This window comes from Monodelphis domestica, chromosome 1, assembly GCF_027887165.1.
Source record: "Monodelphis domestica isolate mMonDom1 chromosome 1, mMonDom1.pri, whole genome shotgun sequence".
In the NCBI taxonomy this organism is placed as follows: Eukaryota; Metazoa; Chordata; class Mammalia; order Didelphimorphia; family Didelphidae; genus Monodelphis; species Monodelphis domestica.
Genome location: NC_077227.1, coordinates 431,610,822 through 431,631,415, shown reverse-complemented (window position 1 = coordinate 431,631,415; position 20,594 = coordinate 431,610,822). Strand labels below are relative to the sequence as shown.

Sequence of the window (20,594 nt, the reverse complement as noted above, 5' to 3'; positions counted from 1 at the left end):
TTCCTTTAGCTCCAGTAGCTCACCCAGCAAGCCCCTAGCACAGAATCCTGCAGAATCCTCCTCCAGAAGACTGTCCTCATTAAAGAGCCAAGGAATGAATCAATCTTCTTTTTTCAGTCTCATATTTTATAACTCTTTTCCCATATCACTTCCTGTTACTTTCCCACTTCATGGGGACCAATTACAGTTTCCCAATTTGCCTAGGGGGTGAGGAGGGAGGCAGTGCTTGTGGTCTTTGGAGGTGTGAATTTTTTCTAGTAAGTGACTTGTGAACTTTCTTACTAAATGACTTGCTAAGTGTTAAGTAAGGGTTCTTTAAGTTCTTGATTGATTAACTCAAAATAGACAGGGGGAGTAAAGAATTTCCTTTCACAGAACTATGTATGGACAATAAAGTTTACAATCAGCACAGATTTACTCAGTGTCTCTGAACATTTTCCCAACCCCCTTACCACCACTGAGCTGAGAACTCTTGAATCTGCTGTTGTTGCTGTTGCTGCTATGGCCTCTGTTTTGTAATATTTATTGGGGAAAATGGGGGAAAAAGGGGATTCAGAAGTTTTTTTTTATCAGGTATTAGAGGAGTTGAAGGGAGAGAGGGAATATGGCTGCTATGGCCTCTGTTTCCACTGTTGCATAATATATGGGCATTGGATAGACCTCTCTTGTCAACCTCTTAAGTAGTTTTAGACCGAAAAAAAGTCTCACCTCAACCTTTGGTTGGCTATTCTACTCCAAATTTTGATTTAAAAATGTTATTTTATAGTTTTATGGAGAAGGATGTTGGGATATTTCACCTGGGTGGCTGGCCTTAATTTAGCATCTTGGCTCCCCTCAATAATTGACAATTAAAGATTTAACCAGATGTTCAGTATTGAGATGGAAACCTCTCTGATGAGTTTTTTATTTTAAGTTGAAAATTCCAACCAAGTATAGATTATAGAGGTAATTACATAGTGGCAACTCAAGGGAAGAATATTTCTAGCCTAGCTAAGTTTCTATCTCTCTTCTAAGGTTAGTCTGACCTTCCCCTTGAAGGAGAGATTGAAGGGACTTCACATTTGCTTCTCCTTCCAGGTTATTAGAGAATATGAAATGTTCCTAAATAAAATAGAGTAAGAGAAAAGGGGAGAAATAGGGGGCAGGATGAGAGATATCATCCTTGTTGAGATGCAACAGTTTAGGGCCCACCTTCAATGACTTCTCCTTATCATTCAGCAGGCATTCACCAAGTTATCCAGGACAGTGTATGGATTGAGTTGTGGTAAATTACTCTTATTTAATTAGGGTTATTTACTTTGATATTTCAATAGTTCCGTGACCTCATTGATGGGGTAGAAAAGAGTCCCTATAATCACACATATTGCAGCACATCTATAACTTCTTATCTAATGCTACCCTTAATTATATTCTCAAAAAACATTACAATAAGAAAAAGGTAAGTAGAGGAGTTGTATTCAATGTGCCAGGGCCTTCCTTTGGATCTCTGGACATTATATGGATATCAATGAACTAGTCATGATTTCTACTAGTTATTCCTTGTACTCACTACATAATTGATTAATTCTTTTTTCTGGTCATATAGCTCTTTAGTAACATATTTTATAAACCTTCTCTGCATTTCTTCACTGGCATTATGTTTCAGCCTACTCACATCAACCATATGCTTCATCATTGACTTTTGAGAGACCTGCAATGTCAAGTTTTCAAAAACTGATATTCCAGAGCTAATAGATATACAACATTATTTGAAATATATTATTGTTAAAAATATCATCCTTTGTTACAGGGAGGCATTTGAGATCACTAAAAGCACTGTAGCTTTGAAAATTCAAATTAATTCTCCTCTTTTGTTTGTTCAATTCTGGGCACAACTCCTCATTGTCCATTTATAGTTCAAGGCATGCATGCTGATGGGATATAATAGTCTATTAGTACATATGGACTTTGGGTTTTCTATCCAAATATTGATTATATTGTGCCATCTGTACTTACTCTTTCAGCATATCAGGAACTGGGACAAATATATGCCTCCATATTAAATAAATATATTAGATTCACTTTTATTAATGGAGAAAGGAGCTTGGTATAACAATTTTAAAGATTTGTTTTTGCATTTTTATTTTCCTCTTAATCTCATCCCTAAATATCTTATTATTGAGGTAATTTATATTAGTTAGATCTCTTGTCAATCTTTATTCATTATTTATTACCCCATCTTTCTCAATATTTTATGAGGCTTTACTTCTTGTTACAGTTTACATCTTATTCATAATATTTTACAAATGTGGCAATATTCTAAACTCATGTTAACCTGGGCTGCTTCTTTGCAAGAATTTGGAGAATTTTCTGGAGCAACTAGATAGTGCACTGGACAGAATTCTGTGCCTGCAGTCAGAAAGACTTGAGTTGAAATCTGACTTCAGACACTTAATAGCTCTGTGTCCCTATGCATTGATGTCACTGTTTATCTCATCTGTTAAATGAACTAAGAAACTATTGAATGTGGTCATGAAAAGTCAAACATGACTGAACAACAACAAATGTCTTCTGGTTAAAGTAATATCTACATTGTTTTGGACTCCTTATAAAAATTATTTACAAATATACCTTCTCAGGAAACAGTGATAATATGAATCAAAGTCTGCATTTTTATTCATTTCTTATCATTTAATATTAGTTTATCCAAACATAGCTGATTGTTTTTAGCTCAGGTAGATGCCATGCCTTCTATTTTTTAAATCTTTTTCTAATTTGGTAAAATTATACACAAACAAAAGTTATTGGTAATGAATTATTTTTTCAAAGTCTATATACTTAAATAGTTAGATCCCATAGTTAATCATATTTATTCAAGTAGATGAAAGATAGGAATTAAATTTAAAATAATAGGAAAGATATTAATAATATTATCCATATATTTCTTTTTTTAACCCTTATATTCCATTTTAGAATCAATACTGTGTATTGGTTCCAAGGCAAAAGAGTGGTAAGCTTTAGCCAATGGGGCTTAAATGACTTGCACAGGGTCACACAGCTAAGAAGTGCCTGTGGCCAGATTTGAGCCTAGGACTTCCAATCTCTAGGCCTAACTCTCAATCCATTGAACTACCCAGCTGCCCCCAATATCACCAACATTTTTATTTCAAAATTAAAATAGCAGAATTTTTGTAGTATGAAAGAAATATAAAAATGTGTATTTCCATTGACTGAACAATGACTAAATATTATGGTTCCTGTGAAACATTACTATATCATAAGAAATATTAATTCAGAAAAACTTATGTCATCTGAGAGTTAAATATGTAGGGTCAGAAAAAAAAACAATCTAACTATTGACTACATTGATTTAAAAAAAGAACAAAAAATGGAGTGCTAAGCTGAGAAAATGCTTTTACCTTCCTCATACCAGAAATGCAGGCATTCAGATTTGGAAATATCCACATAACATAAAACATGGCTGTGAAGATGATGATGTAAACTTTTTTTTACTTCATTACAAGGAGAAGCCCAATGAATAGGGGAGAATGAACAGATATGTTCAGAAACATAGATGATTAAAGAGGAAAATATATGAATAAAATAAAATTTTCATACCAGTTAGTCCTAAAGATAATTATCCATGTGAGAATATAATGGCTTGACATATCCTTAAACATTTTGAACATCATATTTCTATTAAGAGCAATCTATTATCATATTAGCTTTTATTGAGTTTTTGTGTGAATGAAGCATTAATTCAACTACCTAAAGGCTTGGATGTCTCTTCCTGTTCCTAAGAATCTTTACACAATATTTGCCTACAAATTCTCCAAATTCTAATACATGATATTCAATGATAATACCATAATAGAAAAATTCTGAGTCATTCAAATTATCATAATTCCACTCAGCTCTTCAGAGAAACAAAGATATTATCTCCACCTCTCCTTACAACTCAGACTTTGACAAAGGTATGATATATGACCAATTATGTATAATTACATACCATCATAAACGGGCATCCCATCTCTGTAACATAAGTCATGAGATTTAGACATATAATATAAAGTTAAATTCATGGCAAATGAGAGAATCAGACAGTACAGAACAGTCTCCTATTGGCAACATTTTTGAATGCCCTTTTTACATCCTTGTTCCTCAGGCTATATATGAGGGGGTTGAGCATAGGGTTTATCACTGCATAGAACACAGATACCATTTTCCCTAGTTCCTTAGCCGACTTGGGTGTCATGTAGTTGATGATTGCTGATCCATAAAAAATAATGACTACAATGAGGTGGGAGCCACAGGTAGAGAAGGCCTTGAGTCTTCCTGAGGCTGTCTTCATCCTAACTACAGATGCTATGATACATACATATGAGATCATGATCAGGGAAACAGGTGCAAGAAGAATCACCACACCCATCAGGAAAACAGCCATCTCTGAGTTATGTGTGTCTGCAGATGCTACAACCAGAAGGGCTGGTGGCTCGCAAATAAAATGAGCAATTCTATTTTCTCCTTGATAAGGGAGGCGTAGTGTAAATGTAGTATCTACCATAGACACTACAACACCACTTGACCAGCAGGCCAAAGCCATGAGGACACAAACCCTCCATGTCATAATGAGGGGGTAGTGCATGGGATTGCAAATGGCCAAGTATCTATCATAAGACATCACAGCTAACAAGGAGCACTGGGTACATCCAAAAAAAAGAATGAGAAGAAGTTGAACTGCACAGCCTGTGAAAGAAATGAATTTCCTTCTAGATAACATGTGGATTAGGGTTTGAGGCACAATGGTAGTTGAGAAGCATAGGTCTGCCAGAGATAAATTACACAGGAAAAAATACATGGGTGTATGGAGTTGTGAATCAAGCAGAACCAAGGATGTGAGGAGCAAGTTTCCAAGTATAGTACACAAATAGACTGCCAGGAACAATGCAAAGAGTAGCAGCTGTGTCTGAGGGTCATCAGAAAGTCCCAGGAGGAAAAATTCTGTCACCCAGGTCTGGTTGGTCTGGCCCATGTTCTTTCTGCTTTTTTATAAAGGAATCAAGAGAATAAGATATAGAGATGTGATCTAGAGAGTATTCTTGCCAAGAAAAATTCAGGTACTATGTGAACATAAATGTAAAATACAAATAAAATCAAATTTAAATAGTTAGAAAAATATTCGTTGTTCAGTATTGGGCAGAGCCAATATAATAAAAACAATTATACCTAAACTAATCTACTTAATCAATATAATTCCAATTAAATCACCAAAGAATTATTTTATTGAGCCAGAAAATAATTTTAAAATTGATTTTGATTAACCAAACATCAAGAATATCAAAGGAATTAATGAAAAATGTAAACAAAGGAGGCCTAGCAGTACCAAATCTTAAGTGGTATTATAAAACAGTAATTCTCAAAACTATCTGGTACTGGTTAAGGAATAGAAATGTGGATCATTGGAAGAGAGTAGACATATACACAGTAGTAAATGATTACAGTTACCTTGTGTTTTACAAATGTAAGGATTCATGCTTTTGTTATAGGAATTGACTTTCATAAAAATTATTGTGAAAACTGAAAAACAGTATGGCATGAACTAGGTATATACCAATATATTGTACTATTTACCAAGATATAGTCAAAATGGCTATATGACCTAAACATTAAGGTATATATCATAAACAAATTAGAAGAACATGGAACATATTATCTCTCAGATATATAGATAGTAGAATAACTGATAAATAAACAAGAGATAGAGAGCATTGCAATTACCTTAAATTAAAAAGGGTTTGTCTAAATAAAACCAATGTAACCAAGAGTAAAAGGAAAGCTTAAAACTCAGGAAAACTTTTATAGACAGTCTTATAGATGAAGATCTTATATATCAAATATATAGAGAACTTTGTCAAATTAATAAGAATATGAATCATTCCCCAATAGATAAATGAAAAAAGGATATGAATAGGTTTTTTTTATGAGGAAATCAAAGCTGTCATGCAAAGTCATATGGAAAATGCTTGAAATCATTACTGATTAGAGAAATGCAAATTAAACAGTTCTGAGATATCATCTCACACCTTTCAGATTAACTAAAATGATAAAAGGAGGAAATGACAAATGTTGGAACTGATATGGAAAAATTGGGAAATATACACTGTTAGTGAAACTATGAACTGATCTAACCATTTTGGAGAGCAATCTGGAATTATGGCCAAAGAGTTATAAAACTGGAGGAGGGGTGGGCATGGAAGGGAAGATAAGATGGTGGAGGAGAAAAGGAACACAGATCCACTCTGATCTCCTCCAAATCATCATCCAAAAATCTATATGTCTCGAGACAAATTTTTCAGCAGCAACCCACAAAAAGATTGGACAAAATAATTTTTTTCAGCCCAAAATAACTTAGCTGGCACAAAAGATCTATTATACCAGGGTGGAAATGGAGTACAAAGCAAAATGCCAAAGAAGGCCCCACCATAGCAAGTCTATTTCAGCTGAATCAACAGTAAGGGCTTCTAGAGCTCTCAGACACAGATAGTCAAGGGTGCAGGGATCAGATAATTAATGAGAAGGAGATTTCATGGAGCTTTTTAATGGCTTTGGGTGCAAGATTTTTGTTGAATTTCCCATATTCAGATCCAAGACTAAGTCCTGGGTCAAGGTCTCAGTGTGAAGAGGGGCATTAGCAGACACAAGCATTTGTGACCACATGGGGAGCAGGAGACTAGAGTCACAGTTCCAAGACAGAAAAGAGTGCTTGGGATTACTTACAAACCAGTGCACATGCTGGGAGAATATTCAAGACACCAATCCTTACATCATACCACCTTGGAAGAACTGAAAGCAGATAGATCTCCAAACCCAGTTCTGAAAACAGCTGAACAAAGAACCTGAAGTTTAGAATTGTAGTACCCTCCCCACAGTTATAGAGCCAAACTTTAACATTTCTTTAAATTAAAAGAAAATTAAAAGGCTAGAAAATGAGCAAATAATAAAAAAAGAAACAACATAGAATGTTCCTCTGGTGACAGGGAAGAATAAAACACAAACTCAGAAGAAAATAAAGCCATACTGTAACATCCAAAGCCTTCAAGAAAAATATTAATTGCTTTCAAGCTTAAAAAGAATTAATGGAACAGCTCATAAGATATCTAAATCAACTTAGGGAGGTAGAAGGAAATCTTGGAAAAGAAATAAGACCAATTCAGGAAAATCAAGGGAAAAGAGTCAATAGCTTGGTAAAGGAGGCACAAAAAATATTAAATAATTTAATATCTTAAAAAACAGAATTGGCTAATTGTAAAAGAAACTCAAAATTCATTGACTAAAACCCTTTAAAAAGAATTGGCCAATTGGTAAAAGAGGTACAAAAATCCAATGAAAAGAACTCTTTTAAAAGAATTGGCCACAAGGAAAAAGAAGTACAAAAATGTACTGAGGAAAAGAACACTTTACAAAATAGAATTGGCCAAATGGAAAAGGAGGTACAAAAGCTCACTCAAGAAAATCATATTTTAAGCATTAGAATTGGGCAGGTGGAAGCTAATTACTCCATGAGACATTGAGAAATGAAGTCAAAAGAATGAAAAATAGAAAAAAATGTGAAATATTGTAAAAATAACTGACCTGGAAAATAATTCTAGGAGAAATTCATCTAAGAATTACTGGACCACCTAAAGGCCACAATTTTTAAAAAAGAGCTTACACATCATCTTTCAAGAAATTATCAAGAAAAATTGCACTGATATTATAAAACCAGAAGGTAAAATAGAAATTGAAATGATTCACCAATCATCTCCTAAAACAGATCCCAAAAGGTTAACTCTCAGGAAAATTATAGACAAACTCCAGAACTTCCAGGTCAAGGAGAAAATATTACAAGCAGTCAAAAAGAAACAATTCAAATATGGAACCACAGTATGTATAACACAAGATTCATCACCTTCCTAAGTTAAAGGAAAAGAGGGTCTGGAATATGATATTGTAGAGGGCAAAGGAGATAGGGCTTTGACCAAGAATCACTTACCTAGGAAAACTGAGTATAATCCTTCAGGTGGAAAAATGGGTATGCAATGAAAAAGAGGACTTTCAAATATTCCTGTTAAAGTTGAATAGAAAATTTGACTTTCAAATGCAAGATTCAAGAGAATCATAAAAAGGTAAACAGGAAAGAGAAAGCAAAAGCAATTCAATAGGGTTAAACTATTTACATACTTACTTGGGAAGATGATTCTTATAATTACTAAGAAGTTTATCATTATTAGAAAAGTTAGAAATATTATACATACATCTGGCTTAGAGAGGCCAAGGGTATGAGTTGAATATGAGGGAATGATATGATAAAAAATTAAATTAAAGTAAGGCATGAGAAAGAGGAGAGGGGAGAGGTAAATGAAGCAGGTAAACTATTGCACATTAAAGAAGCATGAAATAGCTTTTACACTGTTGGAGAAGGTGGGGGAGGTGGAAGGAGAAAACATTAACCTTCCATTGGAATTTTACCCTATAGGAAAGTAGGAGGGGAAAGGAAAAAAAGAAGAGTGTAAGACTGATAGAACAAAGGACATATTGGGGGAGGTGGTGGTTAAAAACTAAACAGGGTAAAATAGGTTAGAGAGTAATCATAATGATGCAAAAACGTTTTTACAAGCATCTCTAATAAAGGCCTCATTTCTCAAATACACAGAGAAACAAATTGAATGTGTAAGAATACAAGTCATTCCCCAATTGGTAAATAGTCAAAAGATATGACCAGGCAGTTCTGAAAATAATGAAAGTTCTCTATAGTCATGCAAAAAATACTCTAAATCATTATTAACTGAAGAACTGCAAATTAAAGCACCATTAAGGTATTAAAGTACCACCCTACATTGATTATGTCAGCTGTTATGACAAAAAAGTACAATGACAAAACTTGGAGAGGACATGGAGAAATTGAGACAGTAATGCAATGTTGGAGGAGTTGTGAATGATTCAATCATTTTAGAGAGCAGTTTGGACCTATGCTCAAAATACTATAAAATAACATAATACCCTTTGACCCAACAGTATCAATAACTAGTTTGTATCCCAAAGAGATTAAAAAAGGAAAAGGATTAACACATACAAAAATATTTAAAATAGCATTTTAGAGGGTACAAATAATTAGAAGGTAAAGAGATACTCCTCAACTGGGGAATGGCTGAGTAAATTATAGTATCTGATTATAATGGAATACTACTGTGCTATAAGCAATGATGAGCAGGGGTTCAGAAAAACCTGTAAAGACTTAAACAAATGAAAGAAGTAGAACCAGAAGAACACTGTACACAGTGCAAGAAATATTATACAATGAATCACTGTGAATAACTTGGCTATTCTCAGCAATACAATGATCCAAAGTAATCCCAAAAAACTCATGAAAAAAGAAATGCCATCTGCTTCCAAAGAAAGAACTGATGGAGTCTGAATTTAGACCAAAGCAGATTTTTTTCACTTTTGTTCTTAATTTTTCTTGTTCAAGTTTCCTTCCACAAAAGTATTAATGTTGACACATTTTTTACATGATTGCACATGTAAAATCTATATAAGAATGCTTATCACCTATAGTAGAGACTTGAAGAGAGAGGGGTTTTTCAAGACAAGTCAAGATGCAAGAAACAAGCTGGGGACCTGACCTACCTGTCAATCAAGAAGAAGGTTCCAAACAGAATGTTCCCAGGAGTTGGCAGTTGAGCCTGACTGAAAGGGAAGAAACTGAGAACTGATCCCCATTAGCTTCTGTCCATGGGTGAAGGACCCTTGTAGGGCTGGCTTGGCTTTGGGCTTTCTGATCAAGGGGAAACCTCTGCTCTCTCTGAGATTTGACTGACCAGGAGTTGGAGAAAAGCCAAGCTGGTAGCTTTGTGAAAAAGAAAGAAGATTTTAAACAGTTGTCCTCCATCCATCCCTCTAACTGTCTCTCTGTCACAGTTTGTGACAAGACTAATTATTTCCATAACACTCCTAAATTCTCCTTATAGTTTAGGGAAACCCTCATCCTTCTTCCCTCAATTTCCCATGAAGCCCAAGGTTTCAAGAAGAAACTGGGAGGGAGAGGGTTGGAGAAGGGAGGGAGTGAAAGGAGGAGGAGATTAGGAAACATATTGATCTACTAGTAATTAGGAGGGATCAGTAGGCAAACCCCAGAGCATTCCCCTGTGTCAGTATCACTCAGTGTCTCTCAAAGTACCTCTACCTCCATTGTAACTAAGTACCATCAGGTGTGTCCCCATACCAGCAGCAGTTCTCTAGTCATAAGCCAGAGTACATCAGTCACTGCAGCTACAAGTAATAATGTCACAAAAGATTACAAGAAATAGTGTCACACAGATCACCTTTTCTATTTCATACCTTAGTGCAGATGTATGGGTAGGGAGGGAGGGAAGAAGAGAATTCAAGACTCAAAATTCTTTGAAAAATGTTGGTAACTGTTTTTATTTGTAATTGGGTAGGGAGTTAAATTAAATTTTTAAAGGTTATAAAACTGTTAAACTCTTTGGCTCAACAATATCACTATTGGGTCTGTTTCTAAAGGTGCTAAGAGAAAAAGGAAAAAAAAACTATATATTTAAAAGTATTTATAGAAGTTTGCTTTGTGGTGACATAGAACTGGAAATTAAAGGAATGCCCATCACTTAGAGAATAGCTAAACATGTTATAGTATGATTGTGAGGAAATACCAATATGCTGTGAGAAATGATGAACAGGTGATTTTAGAAAAACATAAGATTTACATGAAATAATGAAGAGCAAAATGAGCAAAGCAAAGAGAATGTTGTATATAGCAATAAGAATATTCTTTGAAAAATACTATGAATGTCCACCTCCAGAGAGAACTGATTAAAAAATGTATGCATGGTATAGTTTTAGATGTATACATACACACAGAGACACACGTGGGTGTGTATGTCTATTTTTGTCAGATATTTGCCTTCTCTGGTAGGTTGGGGAAAAAGGAAGGGAGACAATTCATAACATAAAATGTAACCCCCAAAGTTTAAATTAAATTTAAAAAATAAAATAATGGCATGTGTAAGGAATATGTTCCATTGTTGGGCAGCACTATTAAAAAATTTTCTTTAAATTAAATTAGTTCCTCACACAGTTTTGTAAATTCTATGTACTGATCACTGTTCTTTCTTCTAGAACAGAAAAGACTAAATCTAAACCCTAACCCCTTTATCATCTAACAGACCTCTTAATATTTTGAAAAAACATATACTTCCTCCAAGTCTTTTTTTGTATAGGTTCCTGTTCCTTTAACCTTAACATGATATTCCTGTCCATTCTGGTCTCCCACCAGTACATATCGTTTATTTTGTTAATGTCTTCTCAAAATATTGGGTCTAGGTCTAAGCACAATACACCTTAAGCAGTACAGATATCACAGAGTTCAATATATCTTTTAGCTCTTTTGAGAAGGAATGGAACTATTTTTAATTTATATTATATTGCATTACATTAATTTAATACAGCCTAAGACTTAACCATTACTAGCAATACAATGATCCAGAACAATTCAGTAGCACTTATAACAAAGAATGCTATTCACCTCCAGAGAAATAATTGTTGGAGTCAGAAGGCAGACTAAAGTATACTATTTTTCTCTTTAGTTTATTTGTGTTTTTATTTTGGAATTTGGATTTTATATGAGTGTTCTCTTAGAACAATGAATAATAGGTAGATAGCTTTTGCATGCTAATACATATATAAAGCAGATCAAATTGCTGGGAAGGGGGAGGGCAGGAATGGAAGGAGATGATTTGGATCTTATAACTCCAGAAAACTTATGTGGAAAATTATTACATGTAATTGGTAAAATAAAACAGCTTTTTAAAAAACTTACTACAACCTAAAATTACATTTAGTTAATGACAGTAGTCTCATTAATTTTGAGCTTACATCTAAATTCTTGAGGTCTTTCTCTGATGAATGAATGCTAAGTTTAATCTTACCCATTATAGGTTTATGTAAGTAATTAAGAAAAATAACCTAAAGTGTAGGTCTTCAGATTTAGTCTTGATAATGTTCATCTTGTATCATCTTACTAGCTCTTTCTCTAAAAAGGATGCCATATGAGAAAACACCATGAACCAAAATATCATTAGCTTATTATACCTGTTTACTGAAAGACAAGAGAAAACTAAAAGGAATTGAGTTGCTTTGGAGGGGATAGCACTTGTTGGGCAATTATTCCAATTTTCTTGTAAAATACTTGGACCTCTGGCTAGCATTTTGTTTTACTGGAAGAGTTAAATTGCATAAAGCTCCTCTAAAAGCCTGATAGAAAACATCAAGACATTGTGAGGAATAGTTAAATGTTCTTAGAGAATCTAGATAGGTCATCTAATAGAAACTGGACTTGATGAAAGATCTTCTTTTATAAGGAGAATCATCGTACACCAATATTTGTTACCAAGGTTGAGCCCTCATAATAATCAATAAGACTTTCATCTCAATTGGTATCCAAGATCCAGCTCAAAGTACTGTAAACAACATGAGCTTTAAACTCTCATGAAAATTGGGAAGGCTGTCAAACTTTGTGAAAACCTCTATTTGAGAGACAGTGTCACTTCCATTTAAATTGCTTTTGTAAAATATAAGAAGCCTAACTTGCCCAATAACAAGAGGTTTAAAAATATTCCTCGTGAAGAGAGATGATATGATATTTAGGATAGAGAGTTGTCCTCAGCATCAGGAAGACCAGAGTTGACATCTATCTCTAATACATACTGACTGTATGATCCTAAGCAGAAGATTTCACTTTAGCACCCTAAAGACTAGGTTTTAGAGAAATTAACAATTTACCTTAATAGAGAAAGTTGATGTTGTTTGTTTGTTTGTTTGTTTGTTTGTTTGTTTGTTTGTTTGCTAAGAGTTCCCTGCACTGATTCAATTGCAGGTTCAGTCCATAAATAAAAGAAAAAGATTGGTCAAATGGACAAAGCACTAATCATGTTTCAGAAAGTACACTATAATAAAAAGGATAATTCCATTCAAATTTTTAAAGATTGTACCATTGAATAAAATGACCCTATGTAATAATGTATTCCTACCTAAAATTTTAAGCCTTCAATCTATATGTAACCTTATTCTTTGTCATCTTTCTATGTATCATTTGATCATTTCTAGCAATAATCTCTAATTTGCCAACTTTTATACTATACAGCATTCCTCATCCATATATCATATCACACAGGGGGTTCTTATCTAATTATTTACATTACATGTTTATTCAACCTGTTTCTGTCTTTTTAGACCTTGTCTTATATAAACTGTTGGCACAATACTATTTTTTCTTAACATTACTCTAAACTTCAGAGTCTAAAACAAAACATCTACAGGATAAGATCAAAAGAAATACACATTAAAAACACATGAAAAGTTCTATTTCAGATTTTGTGGTTTGCAGAGAATATAATAGAACCCTTCAGACTTAAAAAAACATTAAAGCATATTCATCTCTAGTATTTTATCAATTCTTTCTGATAATTATTAATTGTCTTGAGTTGTAATTGCTCTTATTACTTTGTAATTATATTTCTCTATGTTAAATTATAAACTAAAAATAAAAGAATGCTACTTAATGGATACTGAAAATGCTCAATAAAGAACCAACCAAATACAAATGAGAATTCAAATGGTGATCTCTGAACCAGTGCTAAATCAGAAATGGTAAGATGCTGATAACTCTCAACTGATCCATTTTAGCTTAATTAAATTATTTTCTTGTTTTTTCAATAGGAACATCATCATGTTACTCAAGCATAAAAGGCGTTGACTCTGATCTTAGACTGTGTTTTATGCTGAAAGAATACAAAATCCACTACACTTATGCCAATAGCATATATGTTCCTTAAGGGCAGGACTGTTTCTTCTTTGTTTTTTTAATTCTTGGAACCTAGTACAGTGTCTGGCATAAGGAGGTGTTTTATAATACTATGTGCATCTTAAATAAATAAATTGTTGTTCTGGAAACTTATTCACAATGAAAACAATCTTCAACCAGACCAGGTATGGTAAAGTAACTGCATAATATCAAATATCATGCTAAGACTCCAGAAAGACCTTTTTTTATTCATTTCTGCTCACAATTTACATCTTGAAGGTTTACCTTTGAGTAAGGAAGCAAATAGGAAGGGGAATTTCTGCCTCTGAGAAAATCACATATGTGAGAGACTGAGGGCTCTGAAAAGTCACAGCAATCCCTTTTACACATGAATGGAGGGGACATAAGGAAAGAGACAATTCATCCACTGGTCATATACTCTTTTCATCACCTTTCTTAGACAAAAAATAATAAAACTCTGTCTACTTCTAATCCTTCCTCCATCTTCCTTTCCCTCTCTATTTCTCTTTTCCTCTCTTTCCTTCCTCTTCTTTCTCTTCCTTCCCCTCTCTATCAGTCTTTACACCCATCTCTCATTTCTAATGCCATCTCTGATCAAAAACTTATCTTCAATAAGCTTATAAGGAATAAAGGTGTTTTCCTGGGAATTGAGAAAAGGAAATCCATGACTTTTTGAAACAAAATAAGAAAGAGAAATCAATGGCATCAATATCTAAACCTTTTGAGAGTTCCAAGAAAATCTCTTCAAAAATTCAACAAATATCTTTATCTACTTCCCCATCTTCTTCTAATCCAATTTGCATTTTCTCTGGCACTAGCATTCAAGGGAGAGGAAAATTTGTTATCTGATTTTAACATGTTGCATAGGTTTATGATTTGTCACAGTTGTTTCTATTGTATCTCATCATAAATATCTTATTTTTAAATAGGCTTTTATAAGTATATTTTATTATACTTGGCAATAAATAAAATTTAATTATTGTATCTATCAGGCACTATAATATGAGAGATCTATATTATATATATATGTATATATATATATAATACTAAGCACCAAGTACAATACTGTTTCCATTGTGCAGTGAGGTCAAAAATTACATATTTTGTAATAAAAACTTCTAAATGAATTTATGTAATATTTTCTGTTTATAAATAGAAATGTACTTGAATTGCAAATGTTTAACAGTTAGGTGTCAGTGAAATTAATGAATATATTGTATGATTTGGACTAGGGAGAATTTATATAGGGAAAAATTATTAAGTGAAATTAATTAATAATATGGACAAAGTTGTTATTGCTTAAACTATATTCAGCTGTCAGAAGAGAAGAGATACTTTATGTACTCTAGTCCACTAATAGGTAAAGATGGTTCTACTATTCACATCCAGCTACCCTAAGGGCTCAATTTCTCAATATTTTTTTAAGAAGAAGTGAGTATTTGAAAATAATACACAGCCTTTCTTCACAAATATTCTACAGCTCAAATTAATTCAATCAAGCTATATCTCTCATGTTCATGGCTTCATACGGTTCAACTGTTTAAACTTCTTACCATATTATAAAAAGTGAAGAAAAATGGAATGGGACATATGTTGGACATATGTAATCATTCTGACTCTTCCTTAGATTATCACACCATATTTAAGTTCTCATCATTTTCCCTCTCCATTTATTTATTTCACCTATATGACCACACTTTGTCAGATTCAGTGCTCAATAGAATCCAAAATGATGGTTCAAGAAAAAAGTCAATCCAAGGTCCTGCCTCTCTGCTGGGATACGAAGCAGCGTTATGTAAAACAAACATCTAAGATCAAAAAAATCTAAGAATGGGATGGAACCTCTGTGCTCATCTAGTCCAATCCATAATTAAGTAAAAATCCTCTGTAATATCTCCAAAAAGGGGGCTCAGTGACACCCAGGGCTATATCAATCCCTCCCTCTCAAGGTAGTTTATTGTACTTATGGACAGCTCTTAGTAGTGGAAAGCTTTTATTATGAATAGAAATCTGCCTCTGCAGTTTTCACCCATTACTCTTAGTTTGGAAGAAAATAATTCCTATTTTTATGGTCAAATCCCTATTCTTTCATATTCAAATCCTTAAGAGCTTTCATGTAAACCTGGACTTGAAGTCTTCCCTGTATTCTATGTGCTACCAAACTCTTAAAGTGGCCTACAAATGGTAATGCTATAAAACCTCCCTGTGCTTACCATTCTGGCTGCCATCATCTGAGCATGCCATAGATCATTATGTTCCTAAATTATAGTACCTAAAATCATACGCAATACAGAAATCAGATCAATGAACAGACCTTCAACATATTTTCTCTTGTTCTGTCCACTACTACCTACCTTCTACCCCCCCAAGAACACTGCCCCTCCAGAAATCCTTGTTATAGACACAGAAATATCATGAGAAATTTTTCAAATTCATGGATGAAAATTAGGCAGCATTCTGTGGTATTCCCCAAATATAATAATCTAACAACCCTGTCAAAAACAGGAATGAAGTCAACCTGTCATTATTTATTCTTGATGAAGTTCCATTAGTTTATGATTCTAAATGTTTAAAATCCATCACACTAATATCTAAAAGCACTTTTTATTAGTACAGCTCCCATAGGTTCCTATCAATTGGGAAGTGTATTCAGGAAAGGAAGTTATAATAGTAGCCAAATCCCTATTATTTAGGCTATTATTTTAAAGACATGAATAATAAAGACATCAAAGCAGAGCCTCAGAAATATATTTTGATCTCCTTGAGAGAGAAAAATTGATGGCTTCTAAATTAAAACATTGAGGTTTTGAAGACTTTTGAAAGGTGTACAATGTGAGAATTGGCATTTGACTGAAATAACAGGTTCTAATCTCATTCACTGTGCTGGGAAAGTACCAATGAATATTAACCAGTTTGATGAAGTTGTTATCACTTTGGGTGTTTGAGTCCCAGAATAGTGATGCGATTCTCTTTTGGCTTCTGTAAGTTAGCATATGGAAACACAATTAAATTGTTTTCTGGCCTTCTCTAGGGATGTGCATGCTAGGAAAAAGTTGATTCTCTTCTCAGGGACAAGCAAACACATTATACCAAGGGTCTTTCACATTGTCCATCACTCAAGTCATCAGCCCTATAGAGCTGATAGATATGGTTCCCAAGAAGCACAAGAGTTAGAAATCAGTGTTGTGTTTATTGGTTTCATTCCCTTGTCTTGGCCCTCTCTAATTTATTCATCACATTGCTGTCAAAGCCATACTACATATTGTGAAAGCACCAACCTAACCATGTCCTCTATTCAATTAATCTCAGTGGTCACCTCAAATAGGCATTTTTGTGTTTCTCATTTACAACCAATTTCTAAACTTTCAGAGACTTATTATTGCTCTCACAATTTGAAATATATGGTTGAACCAAACTGTTCTTATAAATCTTTATTCCTTCTACTCATCTCTTCACACCCACCTTTGCTCAGACTGTCTCCAAGGTCAAGAATGCACTTTCTGCTCAATTGCACCTTTTTAGAATCATAGCTCAAATTCCATCTCTTACGTGAGGTGGAATTTTTTTTATCCCTCCAGGGGCTAGTCCCCCTCCCCAAATGCCCATAATCACATTGCAAATTTTGTATATATCTTTTGTATATGCTTGTCTGCCTACATGTTATTTTTCATGATAGAAAATAGAATATACATTTCTTGTATAGAGAGACTTTGTAACCTGAGCATGAAGGACATATACTAGAAATTTGAGCCCATTGATTGGAGCTGTATTTGATTGCTTGATGTACCTCTTCTGATAATAGCATGAACTGAAATGATTACATAGAAACCAAAAGATAACTCAATTTCTCTTGATTCTGAGACATACTGACCCTTATTACTTAGTCTTTATATCCACTTTCATTGCTCCAAACTCCCATCTTTTAAATCATCATTTTTATATTCACAACAAACATTTTTCCAAGATTTGGTAATGTCTATTCATCCTACATCCTACCTCAATATGGTAATCACTTGTTCCCAGTCCAGATCCAGAGAAAGGACAAGTTTAATAATGCACAGATGTTGAAATGAAGAGAGAGATTTTGGTGACTGAGAAAAGACTGCTTTTGAGGGTCATACTATCACCAAAACCCTCCTATATCTTGATATGAACCTCCTAATCTTGATATGAACCATACCCCCAAATTCATATGATGCCAATTCCTAAGGAATTAGTTCTGGTGGTGAGAGAAATAGATCTAGTAGGGGAATCATCTGGGTGCAGCTATTTCTACTGGAAAACAATGAGAAATCAAATATGATGGACAAGGGATAATGAAACAAAAGGAAAAAGGCAGAGACTCTAGCTCCAAATCTACTTGAAAAATCTTAGATCAAACTCCTCATCATTTAGTAAGCATTTCCTATTTTCCCCTTCTTCATCTGTAACCTTGTTTATCACCTAGAATACAAAAAAAGAGACTAGGAATGCATCTCTTAGTCTGAAAAAAATTCTCCAAGTATGGAAGATAGAATAAATGTATGAAAAGTTGTTGTTAGAGTTGGAGAGATGTAAGCTTAAGGCAAAGAGTTCTGTTCTTACATTTGTTCCTTTTCAGGATCAGGATTTGAGGAAGAAGGAAGAAGTGGTCATCAAACTTAAATCTTTCCTTTTCACAAATGTCTCCTTGATGTTTCCAAAAATGTGTGCTTCAAACAAGGATATTCTAAGAAGACAACCCCTATTAATGGCCTAAATTATGGGACAGTCTCTAGAGAATCTAGTATACATGCTCTGGAGGGTTCCTAAGTCATTAGTATGCTTCTGGAGCTGTGATACTTTTAAAACCACTTTAAAACTAAGATGATGGCATGGAATACATTTTAGTGCAAGTAATTCAAACTTAAATCTTCAGTCTGAATCTCTTAATCACTCTCTTATCATATCCCCATACTCTCTTTAGTCATGTCTGTAGGTGCATGGATATATGGTTGAGTGCACAGACAGGTTTGGGACCAATTAAGTATATGTTTTGTCATGATGTGAGAAATGTGATTATTGGCTTATGAGAATATATGAAATCTATACCCTATATTTTGAGGTTTGTTTTACTAAGAAGTAAATGTCAGTTTAGTGTCCAAAAATCATATTAGTTGATGGAATTTTATCATTTGGGTACTTTTATATTGCTGTTCAGTCATATCTGATTCTATGATCTAATTTGGAATTTTCTTGGTTAAGATACTGGAATCATTTGGCATTTCCTTCTCCAGTTCATTTTACAGATGAGTAAACTGAGGCAAATAGGTTTAAATGCCTTATCTAGGATCATCCAGCTAGTAAATGTTCTAAGGCCATATTTGAACTCATCTTCCTGACTTCAGGATTGGCACTCTGTTATAATTAAAATTAGTATATTTACCAGTTATTAATTTTCATAAAGTTTATTAATAGAAAAGATAAATAAGCAGTTAAATCTCATCCTTACTCTAAGTTCGCAGATAACGTGTCACCTTTATCTTTCTCTCTCCCTTCACCTCTCTCTACAGCCCCATATCCATGCAAAAAAAAAAAAAAGGCCCAGGTGAGCTCTGTCCCCTTTCTTTTATTGACATTCAGTAACTCTGGAGCAACTGTGGTATTTGTGGAATGTTGATCAACCAGGTGGCCCTCCAGAAGGGGGAGGGAATGAACTTCCCTCACACATCTCTAACCACTGCACTACCTAGCTGCCCTGATTATATTCTTTTAAATAATTAGTTAGAACCAATGTATCTCAGAGTTGGAGCCATAGCAGCCTTGTAGACCAAATCAAAGTATGAATCTATCTACATCTTTTACAATCTAGCCTACTTTCTATTTCCTGTTCAAGATATTTCCTCTTTTGCTTCCATGGCATTGCATAAACTTTCCCCCATGCCCAATATGCTTTCCTCATTCTTTCCAGTTTTTAGAATTGTCTCCCTCATAGCTTACCTCAATTGCTACCCCTGTCAGAGGCCTCTCCCAATTTTCCCCAAATGTAAGTAACTCCTCATATAACTATGTATTTTTTGCATATATTCTATAAGTAGTCATCAGTAATCCTGTTGTGTCCTCCTATTAGAATATTAAATTCTTGAGGACTTGTTATTCCTACTTGCATTTCTATCCACAGTAATAAATGCCTGTGAATTGACTTACAACAAGTGGTGATCCAGTCAGTCTTCAGTGATGGGGAACATCATCTCCTATGACAACTCAGTTTATTATTGAACTCTAATTTGGGGAAAATTTTGTTCTTATCTTGAACTAATGTCTATTTACATGTAATATGGTCCTGGTTCTTCTGCTTTCTGGCAGAACACTCATAAGTGCAGCATGGACAGGACTTACTTTGTTTTAGGGCAGCAACATTCAGCGATGCATGCTGCTTTGGGAAAATCATCTTACAGTCCTTCACAGGCCTATATCACTAGACAGCTTTTCCTAGTTGCCACCCATTGGTTTTTATCCATTTGATATTTCTTTCTTACACATATCTTCTCCAAAAGGAGGCACTAGACACTTGAAGATAAATTGTTCCCTTTCACAAAATCCCAAAATATATACCTCTACCTGATAGGAATTCCCACTATACTATGTGACTTATTATTCCTTTTGAGGATCAGTTGAGAATCAATCATTAGATGTTAGAGTGGGATAATTTTGTGGGAGGAGTAAGAATGGGTTAAAAAAAGACTTAAGAAATGCATGTATGATCATTTGTTGTAAAAGA

General features: G+C 34.1%; 1 protein-coding gene across 1 annotated transcript; it reads right to left on the bottom strand.

The window, feature by feature from the left end:
• Positions 1-3,381: 3,381 nt before the first annotated feature.
• LOC100009885 (olfactory receptor 2D2-like) lies at positions 3,382-5,110 on the bottom strand. The gene has a single exon (XM_001362449.4). It carries the CDS (start codon positions 5,009-5,011, stop codon positions 4,076-4,078), a length of 936 nt encoding a protein of 311 aa, XP_001362486.2. The 5' UTR covers positions 5,012-5,110; the 3' UTR covers positions 3,382-4,075.
• Between the last annotated feature and the right edge of the window lie 15,484 nt (positions 5,111-20,594).